This window comes from Pagrus major, chromosome 4, assembly GCF_040436345.1.
Source record: "Pagrus major chromosome 4, Pma_NU_1.0".
Lineage (NCBI taxonomy): Eukaryota > Metazoa > Chordata > Actinopteri > Spariformes > Sparidae > Pagrus > Pagrus major.
In genome coordinates, this window is record NC_133218.1 from 18202115 (window position 1) to 18220954 (window position 18840).

General features: G+C 37.5%; 1 protein-coding gene across 1 annotated transcript in view; it reads left to right on the forward strand.

Moving 5' to 3' along the window:
• The window catches only part of LOC140994264 (protocadherin-9), a 208873-nt gene that overhangs the window by 142968 nt on the left and 47065 nt on the right, over nucleotides 1-18840 (forward strand). The window contains exon 2 of the mRNA XM_073463831.1: nucleotides 307-508. Within this exon, the coding sequence (XP_073319932.1) occupies nucleotides 307-508 (202 nt within the window). The remainder of the gene's footprint in view (nucleotides 1-306; nucleotides 509-18840) is intronic.

Below are 18840 nucleotides of genomic sequence, written 5' to 3' on the forward strand. Positions count from 1 at the left end.
GGGAAACTCCAGCCGCTTGTGGCGACAAAACCAGGGTTTTTTAAGTAAAAACGTGATATTTTCCTTACCCTTACAAACTGGTTTTTGTCCTAACAAAACCAAAACCTAAACATAAACAATGTAAATTTTCTATTTTGCAGAAATGTACATTGCCAACATTTATTCTAGCAAATTGGGTTGATCAGAACAGCAAACGTGAGCTTGTTGAGCTCAATGTTAAATAATACTGTGGGAAAAAAATCAAAAATTGAGGGGGCAGAGCAGAGCACTAACATCAGAGGCTCTGTTTTGTGCTCTTGGTTCTAGTCGCAGCGGCGCGTCACGTTTCACCTGCCGGATGGCTCTCAGGAGAGCTGCAGTGACAGCGGTCTGGGGGACCACGAGCCTGTAGGCAGTGGCTCCCTCCTCACACAACCTCTCCCTCTGGTGCAGGCGCAGGACGACTTCTATGAGCAGGCCTCCCCTGATAAGAGGACTGAAGCTGACGGCAACTCTGATCCCAACTCTGGTGAGTTGTAATATATCTCATTGCAGACTATCATTTCTTTTTAATACGCATGCATGGTCAATTTTTATGGACTTCTCTCTCTCTCATCTCTCTCTTTCCTATTCTCTCTTGCAAACTGTGTGAGTTTAAATCACCATTGGAGACACTTTTAAAGAACTGCAAAATTTTCACTTTGACCCAATTTAGTGGACATATTGTGCATTGTAATAGGCTCTTTCAATTTTCTGCTGATTGTATAGAACACAGGGATATCTGAACATGCTTTGTCTTAAAATGCAGGTTATAGAAAATGAAGACAATGTTTCAGATTTTGTTTCGGGGAATGACTTAAACTCCTTGAACCGAGATAATAAATAGTCATGAAAAACAACATCAGTCTCTATAAAGACCTCAACGTGCCAAATATCATTTAATTTAGAGTCATTTGATTGCTCAAGTAGGTTTCTAGTGGATACACGAGCAGGTCATTCATTTCTCAGTTAATCATCCAGACTTGTTCATTCCTCCCAGGAGCAAACCTGGGTCTCCCATAGGCTCCTCACCTATTTGTGAAACTCATTTGATTTATTTAGAGATGATTTCCCAGTTGGAAGTCTTGGTGCTCAGCTGAAGATGTTAACTTCCCACTATTTCTGGTGGGAATGTACATCTCCGACCCAGTTTTCTCATTTTATCATTAAGAGGTGAGGCGTGCGCGAAGATCAAGCGCATCGCCCCAAGGTCGATGCCAGCTTGCCTGCCGAGGGTGGAGCAGCCAGCACCACATAAATACAAGTGCTGTGAGTAAACTGTGTGTGGGTATGATTTCATGCAGACTCAAACTTAGCAGATGTACTCACAGTTGGCAGATGTACTCAGTGAGTAATGTGTAGGCCTACTGACTCACTGTCTTCACAAATGAATAGAGCTGCACATGGTCCAGCCACGTGCAGTTGTAACTGGCTATCTGAAAGGAAAGTCCCATCTTAAATTTGGTTCACAGAAAGTTTACAATCATGGTGTTCTTCTTTCCTACCTCTTTGCATCTACAACTGTCATACATAAAATATAAATTATATATATATAATGTATCATTTTTTCTTTATGCACTATGAAGTGGAACATTCAGTCAAATGTCATGAAATGAGTTTGTAGTGCATGGTTGTGAGTACAAGCATGTATTTTTGGTGTTGAAGACCCAAGTTTGGCTCATGGTTCGAATCAGTGGCAACTTTTTCGGTATTTGACTAGAATATGATCTTCTCCCATCCTTAACCAAGTGGTTTAGTTGCATGACCTGAAAGGTGAACTCAGGTCTTAAGGAGTACTCCTGAATATGTGAAAAAAAATAGTTGTATGAAGCCTTAAGTGGCTGTGGAATATTTGATAAATTGCCTCAAGTGATGTCATTTAAGTCAAAGCTGATTGGGGCTAATGACTACAAGTTTGAATGTGAAAGAAAAACTGTTGTCAAAATTATATCAGCCTTGGAATTTAATATTTATTAGGAGACAGTTTACAATTTCATAGCAGTTTTAAAAGTGGACAGACGATTAAAGCCAACGAGAATTAAAAATGTATGAAAGCTGTTATTAGACAACGAACAGAAATTATTGACAAATACTGTTGATGTGCACATTGTATTTGATGGCATGTTGGACATTAATGTGATATGTTTAATGGAATGTGCAAATTAGATACACATGTGAGAAATGAGCCGTATCTAACAAGTCCTGAAATGCATGACCAAATGTAAAGAAGATGCTACAAATAACAAATTAGTATGAAAAGGTTTAAGTTACTTATCGTAAATTTAGATATATCTGTAGTACTTGCAGAGTCAGTCCAGTTCATAATCAAAATGAGGTTTATTGCTAAAAGGGTTTTCGCATACAAGGAAATTGCCTATGTAAGTTGTTGAATAACATAAACAAAGTATAAGAGCCAGTGTCAGTGAGGGTCCAGGGCCTTATTGGTGAGTTCAGTTGTAAATGCCTTGAGGTTTTGGTCCTGATGGACCTCAGTCTGTTCCTGGAGGGTAGAGTCTCAAAAAGTTTGTGTGTGGGATGGGAGGGGTCGGTCACAATCTTACTTGCATGCCCCAGGGTCCTGAAACAGTACAGCCTATCTGGTTGAAGCAAAAGATATATACAGATAACATCCATTATACATATATTAATGAGTTGCATGCAATACAATAACACTGTAATACTTGTGTAGATGCAAACATTTTGTTAAGGGACAGAGTCAGACATTTGTCCTGTTAACTGTTGACATGACTCAGCAAGGTGACAGCCGCCCCTTTACACAGATTTACCCTACATGAGATATTAATGAAATATCAGATCTCTGTCTAGTCTCCGTAAACGCAATTACATTTGCATGAATAAATATTGGTATGTATATGGTGTACAGAGATAGATAGACGTGCGGAAAGACTCTTGATTGGTTCTCTGAAGCTACTCAAATGCATAATTTAAAGTAAATCTAAAAAATAACACACCTTCACAGTAACACAAGCTCTCGTGTGTAACAGGACTGGTCGCTTTGACTGTTTACAGTTTGCCAACATAAGGCGTTGTTTATGTCATGCAAGCTTTGACATTCTGTTATGTTAGTCTAGTTGCACATCAGCAAACTATTAACAGTGACAACACTGGCCTTTGACCTGCTGCTTGGCAGGATAATGATTTTTTCGTCCCGTCTTTGAGGGATGTGTTACCTGCCTTTGGTTCTCTCAGATATGTGAACTCAGTGGTCCCAGGTTAACTAGTTTTGAGTAAGACTCTTTCAGACTTAAAAAAGCACTCTTTTTCACACACTTTCCCTACAAACTGTCTGATGACAAAGCCAAATGGTTTCTGGAAGATATCTGACACTATTATGTTCTAAGTCTAGGTGTAAATTATCTTCTAACGCTATTGAAAACAACCCCATTCAGTGCAACATGGTAGATAAGGACCTTGACAGTGGGTGGTCTTTCAATAGAGCTTTGTTCAAGATTTGACAATAATATCTTTTACCTTTTTTCTGACATATTAAGACTCTTCAAAAGATCTTCTTAAAGAATCAAAATTGAAATAATTTATTATTAACAATCTGCTGTTCCCATTTTTGTCCAGGATTTTGAAAAATATTCAGTTTAAGTGTGTTTCCTTGGATGCAAGCAGTAGTGGGATTCACATGGGAGATTGGATTAAAGTTGCTTTCAGATGAGAGTCATCAGTATGTACTCCTGATGATAAAGCTAGTGATGTTTAAGTTATGATACACAGTTGGCATATTGGGAAATCTAAACCAGAATTTTTGAATGCATAATAAATAGTTAGCTATTTTTGATGAAACACTTTTTATACAAAATATAACTACTGTAGGTTGTTTGGTGATGTAAATTGAGTGATGATAATGGAGGCTGCATTAACCTTAAGTAACCTGTGTACGAGTCAAATTGAGTCAAATTTCTGGCAACTCATCAGTAATTCTCTGGACAAGTACAGTATCTGAACACTGTACCTGATTAAATCCTAAACTAAAACATAGACAATCTAACAATCCACTGTGATTTTCATAACATGGAATGAGCATGTCACATTTTAAACTGATAAAGTGTTTGGGGGTAAAAGTACCCAAATAACCTTTGGATCTTGCCCTCCCTATCCACTTTTTTGTTTAAAAAGTGAACTTACTAATTATCCTTTATGTAATACAGGAAAGTGGTTCGACTTACGCGTAGGTTGTGGCTTTCATCTGAACTAGGGAAACATACACAGTGTGGGAGTTGTGAAAGTCTGATGTCTAGCAGTATTTTTTTTTTATGATGGAGTAGAGCATAAAGAGATGCTTTATATTTCTTTGTGACTTGGAGATATCCCCAATGCTTTTCCACAATGAAAAAAAAAAATGTTGAAAAAAGTTCATAAACAAAACAAAGCATGAAGAAAAAACAGTTGAACACACGAGTGAAGAAAAAAAACAATAACAGGTGGATGGTAATCAGGGACACAACAGTTCCAGTGAACCTCATGTTTTGTTTTTTTTGTAGAGAGAGAAAAAAAAATAACAGTAAAAACATGCGAGGGGTTTGTGAGCAAATACGGGTGCAGAGAAGGGAGAGGCTAAAAGGTTAAGAGTTTTTCTAAGAGCATTTTTAAAAAAGCTCTTAAATTTTTACTCACAATTCCCAGAACAGCACTTCCAAGCCAATGCACATGCAGGGCTATAAGGAGCTCATTAACATTCACTGTCCATGGTGCTGAAGAGAAGGATGAATTGATTCAAAGTCTGAATTAAATTCTCTGTAAACTTTGTGAGATATTAAAAATAAATCAAATACAAAACATAAATGAAACAAATCACACAGTAGATGCAGTTAATGTGCTTGGGATCATCAGCATGAGTAGATCATTAAGGAGCAGCCTAATTTACAGTCAGCAGTGACAGCCTCCAGCCTGCTAAGTTTCGGAGAGAAAACTTGGTGAAGGCTACTGTCTGCTGAAGCCATTCTGTCAAATTTGCATTCTGGACTTTAATTGGCAATTGGAAATGTGCTGTCAATGAGAAAAATAGCCAGCCAACGTAAGCACACCAGAACAAGATCAATAAAAAGATAAACAAATAGAAAACAAATAATGAGTAAAACTGAGAATACGGACTGAGTGAATATAATATTGGAAGTATTGGCTAAAATCAATCCCAATTCATTGGGACGCAATAATATCAACGTAAACATTTAGGCGATGCTGCCAATTAACTTGCAATCATCATTTTGAAGGCTTTACTGGATATAATTGCTGTTTAGGTGATGGGGATGAAAAATAACTCACTCATTCAAAAAGTTCTGAAGAAATAGACTATGACTTCATTACTAGGCCATGGCAGATATAATAATAATAATAATAATACACACACACATATATATATGTATATATATATATATATATATATATATATATATATATATATATATATATATATATATATATATACATATATATATATATATATATATATATATGTATATATATATATATATATACATATATATATATATATATATATATATATATATATATATATATGATGATTGGCACATTTAATATATATTACTATTGCAAATGTTGTTGGTTACAGAGCTAGAAAGAAGTCACCAAGATGGGAAACCTGCAAAGTCAAGGATATAACCTCAGTACAATCTTTCTGTGAATTAGTAGAAAAAAGAAAAAAGTCTCCAAAAAATGTTTCCACTTTCAGCACTTTGAAAGTAAAAATCAAATAAATGATAAAGAGGAAAGTAACGTCACATGCTTAATGTCAACTCAGACCACTGCATGTCCCTCCGTAATTATAGCGAAGTCATTCTCGACAGACAGAGCTCATAATGAAACAAATAAACAAACAAGTCACATATTCACTGAATAATTCTGTCAATCACGTACATTTATGAAAAACATATTACAATTGATTACTGGGCTGTTGAGGTCTCTCAGATTGGTTGTGTATGGATGAGAGTCCCCAGACTACAAAGAAGCTGAAATAATACATGACAGGAGAGTCCCCAGAATAAACAGAGAGGAGAGTGGGGTGAGATAGGGAAGTCATGTTTATTTATAAAACATTTAAAACAACCATTATTGTCTTAAGTGCTATATGAATGATTTAAACCATTTGCGGACAAGAATCACAAAGCAGAAAGACAAAAAGAACACTTGTACCATCACACTCACACACATGCACACACACACACGCACACACACACACACACACACACAGAAATAGAAATGGATAGTGAGAGGTGTTGTTTCTTGTCTTGCAACAACAAATAAGCTTCAAATTTCGACTATGAAACAACCACCCATATCTGATGATGACCTAAGAGCTCTACAGGAATATAATCCATAAACCTTCTAAAGAATGCCAAAACCTTCAGTCATTTCTGGATTGTCCCAGGAGTCACTGAACAGAGAAGAGGTCACTATGCGTGGCCAAAAGGGCAACATTTACATAATGTTCACTTCTGAGTACTTTCCTACACTAAAACAACATTGTTTGAATGCATTTTACGTCTCTAAGTGAGTCAGATCTTAAAGTAAGATAGTAAGATAGTGATGGTGATGCTTTGAGATTGTAGGTCGGGTTGGCTGATATCTGCAAGCGTCAGCATTTGACTAGTTGGGAATGAGACTCAAAAATCAACTATCCTACAAATAGGAACTTTATGTAAGTAATGGACCCAAAGCCATCAGGTACTGTGTATTTTGAATGTAAAACATTGCGGTCTGATTGTTTGTTTACACAGAACAGCTAATTCTGAGGTAAAGAAAACACAACAATTCTTAGTTTGGGGTGATTATCCACCAATGGAAACATAATGATGACTGTTCCACTTACCCCCCTAAATCCTACACACTGTAAGGTGACCATTTCCACATCCCTTTTGAAGCGCATTTTTTATTTACACATTTCATACATTTTCATGGCAATTTAAAGTCTCGTATTCTAAATGCTGAATTTGAAAGTGTGAAAAGGGTATTATTTGAATAAGTCATTAAGTTGCCTTTTAAATTTAAATTACTTAAAACTTCAGTTGATTTTGGTCCTTTGGTGAATGACACAGTTTTTTAAGATGGTTGTTTATTTATCTCTTGCTTTTCTATATTAATCACTTTGTCTGTGTATCGTCTTTTGCTGACAGCAAATGTTTGAATAATGTACTATAATTAAATTGGCTTTTGAACAGTGTGATGCCATTGTAAGATCAGCTTTTTATCATTTATAAACTCAAACGTAGCCTGTGCCTACCATCTAAACAGCCAGTGTTGTTGCGTGTCATGAGCTATGGAAGGGCGATTATTACCGTCAATGATGATATGAAAGAAGGGGAGGAGAACGCTCCCTCAAAAATGATTTTCAAAAGTTATGAAGTGGCAGGAATTGTGTTTCAAAATGTGGACTATTGTTGTCTTTGACAATGATATAGAAAGGCAAAGTGACCTATAGAACAAGAAACACGGATAACCAAACAAAAAAGATAAATAACATGTTGAACAAGCTTGAAATAAAGAATGTTGATTTAAGTAAACATGTTAAGACAACATATTAAAAAAAGTTTTCTGAGTTGTGTGCTGTTTGTGGCTGTAGACTAGTGTGCAAGTGGGAAAAGAGGAGAAGATGGAACTAGAAAAATAAGTTGTGATTGAAGTAGCTGGAAATACCTTCACTCTGATAACTGATTGTCCTGTAGTAGGCCTGAACTGCCTCCTTTCTGTTGGAATTTTGATGGAATCAAGATAAAAATATGTGCCAAAAATCTTTTTTTCACCATTTAATGTCATGAACAGCAATGTCATAAACAGCTGAGTGGGATTGTGAGCTGGAGATAACCCTGGTAGCAAAAAATGCCACTGAATTTACTGATAGTACCTAAATGTGGGAGAGAATAAAAACTTAAATAGGACAAATAAATACAATCAAATACATTCACGCATCTTCTCAAGAGACAACATAAAGCACTTTTCAAAAGCACCAGAAGTTCACATTCACACACATCACATATTCAAGTATCATTCACTTCAATTTGGTAAGTTAGCTCACTATGATATTGATCCACACCACAATTTATAAAGCATTTCACAACGTTGTTGTACTACACTTAAGTAGGACAGTAACAAGTTATTCAATTAATACATGGTAGCCTATGACATTACTTATCACCCACCTACAATGCAGTACTGAGTTCCCTCCCAGGACAGCTTAACAACCATTCACACCTGGGCTCACCTAGCCCTCACAACCCACATGAAGGCCAGTTAAGTCAACGACCACAAGTGGCCCTAATGACTCTGAAACTCAGAGCTCACATGTGTCCTTAAAGACTCTGTAAGGACACTCCCACACAGAGTGTAAAAGCCTGCAAACTCCCCTCCAGTTAGTTAGAACTGAAGAAGCCTCTTGGATGAGAGGTGAAACGTCTTCAATAAACTGTAACACGTCCAGTTGCCTACGATGCAGCACTTAGAATTACAATGACCTGGATGACTGAGAACCTTCATCAATATGTCAATTAATACATGTTTCAATTACATGTTAAGGAAAACAAGTGCAAGTCCAAAGCAATAAAATTTGGTAATTTGTCATACTGTATTTGCTCAGTCTTGTGTGGTGTTGATAACCAGCATATTCACAATGCATTAAAAGCATACTGTAGAATATTAAATCTTACATAAGATACTGTAGGAAGCTGAGCAACCCATGTCAGCAAGTATTGTATATGTTACTTTGCTGGGGACTACAGCAAGCAAATAATACTCAGCGTTTTATCTACTGGGGCCAATAATCCATCTACCTTTTCATAATTAAATCACATTTAAGGTGAATCAGACATGAGTCAGCACTGCACCTATGGACCTCCTTTTGTTTAGACATACAAGAGGGAAATTCTTGTTGTTATGTCTTTGTCTTTGTTCCTGTTATCTATGTTTACTGCAAATAAATATATATGCATGCAATATGTACATGTATAGCCATATAATACATTGTACCTTTAAAGTGACTTAATATGCACATACACAGAAGCTTTCCTATTTCCATTCCTTTTGTGTGTGTATAAATAAGAATGTTTAATTTTAAGCACAGCGTCACAGGTTTTTTTAGACATTCATGGTAAAAACTGCAAATTGTACAGCTGTACAGTGAAATTTGCTTGTGTCCTTATGCATTTATTTCATGAGCTGGCAAATTCAATTTACCCTTCTTCATCAGCATGGGTCATTTTTTTAAATGTCTTAAAAATACCTTTGTATTTCAGGCAACCTCATCAGATCACTTGTATTGCCATTGTCATATGTCTGAGATTGTTTTATTGCTGAGAGACCTTTCAAGGAATAGATAATGATGAGCAGGTTGAGTTTATGTTTAGATTCTGATTTTGAGCTAACCTGAACCACAAGCTTCATCTTACTCTTTCAAGTGAGTTGCCTTAACCATAGATAGTGCAGTTATAAGTCTATATAGATGTCATTGCACAGACTAACTTATTGTCTTGAACAATCGGTTAAGTATTGCCAGTTTTATACAATATTTTAGGAGCTTTGCATGTATGTATCAGAAGGGCAATTTTCTTGCAATTTCAAGGTTCATCCTGAGGATTTACATCCACGTCCCTGTTGCAGGGGTTTGGTCGGGTAGTCCAGCGCTAGTTTAAATGTGGAACTGTTTGAAGATGAGTGATGTTAACAGGAACACGGTTCACCAAAATGGTTGGTTGCACTATTTATGCATATGAACACAGCCAACTGACAGGAACAGTGGAGGAAGCACATGGGGAGAAGGGGTGAGTGGACGAGGTGCTTGTTGAAATAGCACAATGTGACTGGGAGAGGGTAGCTGTTAGGGGCTTGGTGGAGAGGGACAAAATGCTCGAATGCAAGATTGTTATGTTCTCTACCATGAAAATGGAACCACTTTAGCCATTAATCATTGATGGACAGGATATGATGGATAACTCCCTTGTTGAGGTATCCTGCTCCATTCCATCCTGCACTGCTTTGAAACATCAAAGCCTCTTTTCAAGTCCCATCTCTGCCAAGTATTCACCTCAAATATAAAATTACTCCTAGATTTGACTCATAACCAGGCAAAATATATTTCACTAAATCAGGAATTACTTTGAAAAATCACAATTACACTGGTGTTAATCACTAACACATGTGTAGCTATTAAGACTCTGTGATATAAAATGCTTTCATGATGTTGTCTCCATATTTTATCAGCATGTTGGCTATTAATTTCATCACAATATTGTGAAAATATGCTGCAGGCAAGTAAGATGGTCACAGTGCCATGTTTTTATTATTGTTAATGCCAAATTTCTGGTGCTATGTTTCCAGGCGTCCCAATAGTCTCTCAATGGCACAGAGGATTGGCAGCAACTTCACTGCATTTTACCTTTGTGCCACCCGGCTTGTTGTCATGGGAAATGTTGGATTATGTGCCAAACAAAACAGAAACAGATTTTCTTTGCTATTTACTGTATATTATACAGCTTTACTTTGCAGTTCCAGAGAAAATGTATGTTCTGAGTAGTTTTCTGCCGACAGTGACAAGGCAAGCATTGATCGTCGAGCCCCCCATCCCAATTTCAATGGTACTTAAGTAGTCATTAGCAACACCATACTGAGTCAGGTCCTCAATGAACAGGTTATGGCAGATGTACACACTTGTTCTCAGGAAAGTATGTGAGTGTACAGCTTGGACAGAATAGAAACAATATACAGGAAGTTGCAAAGCCTACATTGGAGTAGTGGGGAATTGTGGTTGGTAATGAACAGAAACCATGAATGGGCCGGGGAAAGTAACTGGAGAGCTATTGTAGCTCTCACAGCGGGAGGATAGATTACTGGAAGCAAAACACACCATTGCAGACTGGATATGTATCAAACTAAAGAATGAATGGGCTAACAAAATTTGGCTGCACCTCTGCACTACCACAGATATATGTTATGTTATTTTCAATTCATTCATTGAGAGCTCTCCAGTGAATGAGAGAGGAGCAGGAGAGCTGTGTGCCTGCTGTCCTAACAGAGCTGACAAATCTGACTCCATCAGATGTATATCATTTCCCATCAGGCAAATGGTAATCAAAAAGCAGAAAAAGCCCTTGAATGTGTTGGAAAGATGGCAGTTCTTTTGTTTAAAGTTATATTGTAGGTTATAGTTTAATTATGTTATTATGTTATCTCAAGTTCACACTGCAGGCAACTTGACCTAATCCTTCACGTCTTGTTGAGCTAAGCACAGAAACCTGCTGTTCTGACCGAGCGGAACATTTCTGTGTTTGTTTTTTTCCCTCCAAATATGACCTCATTTTTATGAGTGGTAGAAGATGTTTGCTTATTCTTTACCTAAAAGGTTCTCAGTGGAGTTATTAACCATTAGTAGCAATGGAAATGTTTTTTTTGCTTTCTGAGTGGATCCATGTTTTGTTTATCTCATGTTCCCGCAAAAGGTCACATGCCAGTGATGCAGTACTAATGATTTTTTCCCACCATTCCACTGATCTACTAGTGGCAATACCATGCCACAGTATACAGCAATGCACTTACAAAGGCAGGGAAGAAGTAGACAGCGAGCTATAACCCAGATTCCAAAAAAGTTGGGTCGCAATGGAAATTGTAAAACAAACAAAAACAGGATGCAATCATTGCAAACTGAACTGTGTTTACAGACAACAGTTTTACAAAGTGTTCCTGATAATATCCTTTACACCAACTTGTTTCACAAAGTGGTGATGAGTTGATAAGGTAAGTCATTAAATATATTGTCTTCATACTGTTTTCAATTGAGTTTACCTCAAAAAGGAAAAGCAACCAGCTATTTATGAATCCGGGTTAGAGTAAACATGGATGTACACTTGGATGTAGACTTTCTAAATATTTTATGAGGAAGATAATGCATTAAATATGTTTGTTTTGGTTAGTAACATTGAATGTTAGACAAATATTCTAATATTGGACAACTATGAGAGGGTTAGGACACAGGCTGGTGAGTGGGCTTGGAGGTACTGTACATTTACTCTTGGGCACAATCACTCAAATTCTGACTTCAGCACAAGCTTCCATACATGACAAGACCAGTTGTTGGAATGTAGGCAGTAAATTAGGACACTTTTGACTTTGCTTGGACCCAACACAGACTGCAACACTCTGGATGAGCTGCAGGGGTAGAAGAAAACACTTTTAGTGTCACAGCCAAGAGCGTATTGCAGTAATCCAGACATGAGGTTGTGGCCATGATGTGATCCTTGTGCAAAAAAGTTGAGAGTAAAATTATTGATGCCTATAGCAAACAAGGACTAGTCTATAAGCTCATCCACCTCTGAAATAGTAGGAGAGAGGACTATCTCTATCCCTAAACTGCTGATAAAACATCAACGCATTAGCAATACTGAATGTTTGCTCTCTCCTACTGATATCTGTATTTGTTTATTTAAATTAAATATTTACTTTAATGCAAATAGCTTTAACAAACAAAAATACATGGAATGAGCAAGATTTAAATCTAGCCCGTCAGTCACCACATTAAACATTTCCTACAAAACCCAGTGCTCTTTAAATTTGTGTTTCTGTGTAACACTCTGTAATATCTGCAAACTAACATGCAAACATTGCTAATACTGTGTATCTCAAACTCAGTGAAACCATATCTTGCTTAAGTTACACTAATAGCAGATGATAAGAGAAAAATGTAAGAGAATACTGTTAAAAAAACACTGGAACCTGACATTGTGAAGCAACTAATTAGGGGGCAAGCAGTCAATTAAGTGCGTAGAATATTTCTGTATATAGCTGTCCAGGGAGCGTAATAGGTAACTGTAAGACAAAACCAGTCTCATTAACAGAGGATGTTTAATCCAGTGTCATAAAATGATGAAAAAAGTAAGGTTACACAAAAAAAGTCACAACGCACATGAACATCTTCACCGTTTTTTCATTACAGTGCCACAGGTTTTGCCTGCCACTAAGACCCACCACAGACACACCTTTAAGTGTCCGTAGGCTGCCACACATGTGTTTTCATTGCAACTATAAAACATGTGTTGCTAAGATATTGCCAGCACTATAACTGTCGGATTTTATTGTTGCATGTTTATCCTCAGAAACACATGACATCATGCCTTTTATGAATCCTTTATTGGTGAAATTAGGACAATTTAAAAGCATTCTGTCAATTGAATAAGAGTAACAGACAGATCCACTGAAACACTGAACTTCATGCCAGCAGCTTTGTTGTTTGTGTAGTACAGATGCCCAGCAATTGACTATTCAGGATAAACAAATACCAGGCTGTCACTCAGTCTGGCAGCCTTCCGACCACCTCAGTCACAGACAGCCACTGATGCCAGTGAGATGGTGGGATGCCAAAACAGTAGATGGATGTCACAGATCTTTTTGACTAGAGCTCCATGCTGCAGTGACAGACCTAGAGTGCCTGTTTGCATATCCTTTAACAGTATATCAAAGAGATGAATCAAAACAGAGTTTCTCAAACCATACATAGTCAAGTTTGAGTCTGTCCAAAAGATATAGCATATCATAAAGTTTAGTTTTGAGTTATTGTCACTTGCCAGCAGTAGTATTAGACAGCAAGTTTTACCCCTGCCAATTCTCCTGTTCTGTTTTCTTAAGGGAAATTCAGAGGGATGATCTATGCATATTCGCAGCACAAACTCCCCTTAAACCCAGTTCTGCTGTATGAGAGGAAGTGTGTGCTTGTGTTTGTGTGTTCCTCCTGATACCTAAATCCCATTGTGTGAAGAGGAAGTAGCAGGGTAGAGTCGCCGGGGCCCCTGACCAAGCCTGTGGGTGGGTGGCATGGATTCATAAATCAGGGAGCAGTGTTAATCTCTCTCAGGTATTGGAAAGCCAGCCCTCAGTAAATATGTTGCCCCAGGATAGAATGGGGTTTAAAGGATTTCTGTCTCCAAAGAGAAATTAGGCAGGAGCTTCAGAAGTGAGCTAAATGGAAATGCTTGCTGGAGCATACAGAGAGAACAGGGTGCTGCTGTCAGCTAGTAAACATCGTCTCAGAGTAGCCTCAGTCATTATCGTGGCAGTCGGTGCCAACAGCCAGGGTGAGCAGACGGGTGGGCTGATGAAGAGCATCTTCTATGCTGATGATTAGTCACAATAGGGAGGAGAAAAATCTGAGGACTGTTGGATTACACTGTTGGGAATGAGAATTATTTGTCCAGTAAGTTAAGCGGCTAATTACAGAAACTTACAATCACATCCCACCCACTTTGTTCATTAGGATTTTTTTTAAAGAAAAATCGACTAACAGATTAACTCAATATTATGCAGTTTCTTCTTTGCTCAGGCTCACTTGTATTTCTGCTTGTAGTGTGCATCATTTCAAATTGCAAACTGCTGTAGGTATTATTTTAGGAATAGAAATCCACTGTCCATCATCATCATCATCATCATCATCATCATCATCATCAGCATCAATGAGTGTCGAATCAATGTCAATAATCAAAAACGCCCATAATGGAGCCCTAACTTACACAATACAACCCTAACCCTACTTACTAGGTATTGAAAACCCCCAAATTGATATTTTTTACTTATTAATTTTGATTTGGGTAGCATCATCGTGTTGTTTGAAACTTTTACTTTATTTAACTTAGGTTTACATCATTAAACTTGGCTTTACTAAACAGAGATTCATTTTCAATGGACCAACGGAGCTCTGCTTAATTTTAAATCAGGATTTAATCATTTTAAACTGAGTTCAGCTACACACTGATTAAAACTGATCTTAGATGAAGTTAATCCTTGTCTGTGCAATCCAGCTTTAGACAATCTAACAATATAATAGTTTGTTTTGTAGGAAATGTTAAACTATCCAGATTGCTGTTGCATAAGAAAGATATACATAAAAATGATGATAATGTAATTATTAACAGGACATTACCTATAAGTGTATTTAGCTTAATACTACATTAGTTGCTCCTGGCAACTGAAGTATTTTTTTATGTTTTATTTTGAGGCAAGTTAAAGCACTTGGTCTAGGCTTGGGAAATGTAGTGGCCTTGATTAAATATAAATATTGAAAAAGTCAAAACTGACAAAATGCATGAGACAAGAGTGCTTTGACTTTTTCCATTTTTAATGAAACCCAACTACTGCATTGCTATATAAGGGGGTCTGAGAAGGTAGTCCATTTTCTAAACCCGTTGATCCCTATGCAAGGGACTTCCAGGGGGCTTGTTATCTTAGCATGCATTGGGCAAGAGGCAAAATGACAGACTACCACAAGATGACATGAGAAGATACAGACAACAATTAAAACCTTTTACAGCTACCCCCCCTCCCCAATTTCCCCTTGGGGATTAATAAAGTTATCTATCTATCTATTGATGCAATTTTGTCAAACCAAAACCACGTCAAACCAATCAAGCTTTCTTCAATAAAGGCAGACAAACATACTGTATATGTTTTCTCGGTGTGCCATGGCTGTCTGTCCTTGTTTGGCCTTGTTTGAGTCTCATTCCACCCTCCTCCCTCTCTACCTGAGCACACCTGAGTGTGATCAGTGATTGGCTGGAGTGGGGGAGGTGATAAGAGGGCAGAGAGTGCAGGGACAGGTGAGCATGGAGACACACACACACACGGGCAGCAGCACGCAGTACTTGTGATTAGTTTTTTGATGTTTTAAAAGTGGTGTAACCTTTTCCAGTTACCTGTGACTGCTGTTTGCTCCAGATTATGTGACGATATTTCCAAACTTGCAAGTTTGAAGATGCTTTGCCACTTGAAAACACAATAGTGCAACTGTCTTTAATCCACAGTTGATATTCACGTCACTCTTATATTCAATATTAAAGAAAAACTTCAATATTCAAGTATTTAGTTCATTTTTTGTGTTACAAAGAGATAAATGAGAAGATCCATGGATATTTTATCACAATCATGTCTGTCCACTGAGCACAGAGATAACCCTGTTCATCCTCATCATTGTCAACCATTGTTTATTCAAGGACCTGAGCATTTAGTTATTTTACATGCCCTACATTCATATTCCAATGTACTAGAAGGATATTAATACAGTTACAAACATGGGAATAACAATAAAGGAATGAGCAAGTCCAATAAATGCAAATAACTAGTAAACGTGTTGTATGTAGCATATTTAGCCAAGTTTATTCTTTCACCATATGGACCCAATGAAAAATATTTAAGACTCTTTTGTGCTTGCCAACAGCACAACACTGGACAATAATAGACCTGAAAATGTTATGACCTTTTATGATGATAGTTCTGAACTAGGGACTACAACGGGTTTGTTATTGTTTACCAACGTGGGCAAGAGTGGGTGGTTGGCTTCTCTACTGATTGAGGAAATTTTGATAGACTTACATTTTAGGTTCAAGATTGTTATTTTTCTTTTGGCGTAATGCAAGAAAATGTATTATCTTCCAGTAAGCCATGTGCTTTGGTACCATCGGATAAAGTGTCCACCATTGTGCCAATTGTCTAAAAGAACATCTAGTTCTCTGCTGGATGGGCAAGACATTTCATTTATTTTTTTACAGAAGACAAATGTTGCTGATGAAGAGGGATGGCGCATCTGCACACTTTTTTTCAAAAACAAATTTACAATGTGCTTCACAGCCATAACAGCAAAAATACACAGTGCATTTACAGTTTAAAAAAAAAAGTGCAATGAAGTCAATAAGTAAAAACACGGATTAAAAACAATGAACAAACTCAAATTAAAGGCTATTATATGTTAGTTGTATAAGTTTTTGAAGAGGACACTGAGGAAGCTTGTCTGATTCCCAGTGGAAGGTTACCCAACAATTGTGAAGCCCTCATGACAAATGCCTGACTACCCTCTGTTTCGGGCCTTGCCCTGAGGAACACCTAGTCTGCAGATCTGAGAATACAATCATGGGTGTAAAGGGGCTATTATAAAAGGTCAGTACTGTAAGAAGGGGCCGCTCCATGACTTAAATACAAGCAAAAGAATTTTGACATCAACTTCTTGTCGAACTCTAACTGCAGAATTCTGTAAATTTGGGGTGGTTGGTTGATTTCTGGGGCAGTCAGGCAAAAATGAGTTACAGTAATCTAGATGAATGGGGACAAAAGCATTAACAAGGGTCTGTGTGTCACTGAGTAAAAGAAATGATTTAATCTTACCCAGAATTTTATCCAAAAGTTAGAAATGACAGAAAGTTACATCCTGCAAATAGCTGCAAAGACATGAGAATCACTCTAAAAAGAAAACGCATAAGCATCTTCCAAAAAAAAAAACAAGTTCCTAAAAACAAAACTATTCCTTATCAAAAAAAAACATTTGGATCATCTTCTTTCAGCTCTTTTTATTGAACCCTCTCATTACTGCTGGCTATTCGTTTTAATACTCCATCTCCTAGAGCATTTTGGCAAATGACTGAGTTGCAATGTCAAGCAGTAATACAAACCTGCAGGCCCAGACGCTCAGAGTCAGGAAGAGAGAGAGAGACAGAGAGAGAGAGAGAGAAAGAGAGAACACGATGCCATGGAGACAGAGTATTTATACTGAGACAGCAACTTAAATGGGTTATCATAGCATTAAAGTTCCGCTCTGACTGGGCTCCTTTAACATGTCACTGTGAGAGTTCTCACAAAGAAAACGGTATCTTCAGAGAAAGCTGCACCTTAACCCTGGTGAACTGATCTGGGGGTAGTGAGTGCTGTGATAGGGACTAATCCCCTGCTGTGTGCTTTGAGCAGGACTCAGAGCAATACACCAGAGGAAACCAAGGAGAGGCGAGGAACAAGCGCTAAGAAAGAGACTTCTGACAAACTGAAAAATGTGTTGAAGTGGTGCTGTCACCGTGATGAATCCTTTCAGACATCGTCTCAAAATGGGATGGAATCTTAATGCGCATGTGTGCATGAGTGGAAGGGGAGATTGTGTGAGTGTGAGTGTGTATATACAGTGAATTTCTGAGTGAAGCATATGGTGTTTAGCTTGTGCAAAAGTCCACCAGGAAACAAGCTGATGCCTCCTGGTTAATTGCAGAAATTTACCAATTTAGAACTCAGAGTGTGACACTGAGAACTCCAGCAGATGTTTAGAAGGTCTCAGTTATATCAAAAATTAGCGCTTCCTGAGTGCACATGAGACTTCAGAGTGTTTAATATGCGAATCAAACAGGTTTTATTGCCAACATGTTCACAAAAGGATAATATCTATGGACTATTTATTCCAGTTGATCTGAGATATACTACATTTTGAATGCTATATATGAAACTCTTTAATTGGTCTGCACGGTGATCCTTTGTGGTTTGAGAAAGATTTTATGATAGATTTGTTATTAGTAACAACTTTAAACAAACATGAGGCATAATTAGGGACATAATGGAACCATAAAATAAACATGGAATTGTAATTAAGCATTTGGAGTCTAGTAGTAAGTAATAAGTCAGTTATACATAGGGTAGTGTAAACTCATAACAGTAAAAATCACAGTGATATAATATGTTGTTAATGCATTGACTCCATTTGAGTCAATGCATTTGAACACTAAGAACTAGCACAATATAAAACACAAGAGCCACAGCATTATCTGTTAGTGCATCCATGTGTCATGCACAATATCTCAGAGTCTGTTGATTTGATTTTGACACAGCTTGGTACTATGACGCATCTCACCACTCCATTCAAGTATTTAATATGACACCTAATAGCTAAAGGGGATCAACAATTAAGGGTCAACAAAGGTGACATATTTGTTAGTGACAGGCTGACGGGGACATCGCCAATTGTAGAGGACAACATGTTTGCCATTGTTTTTTAGTGGATGA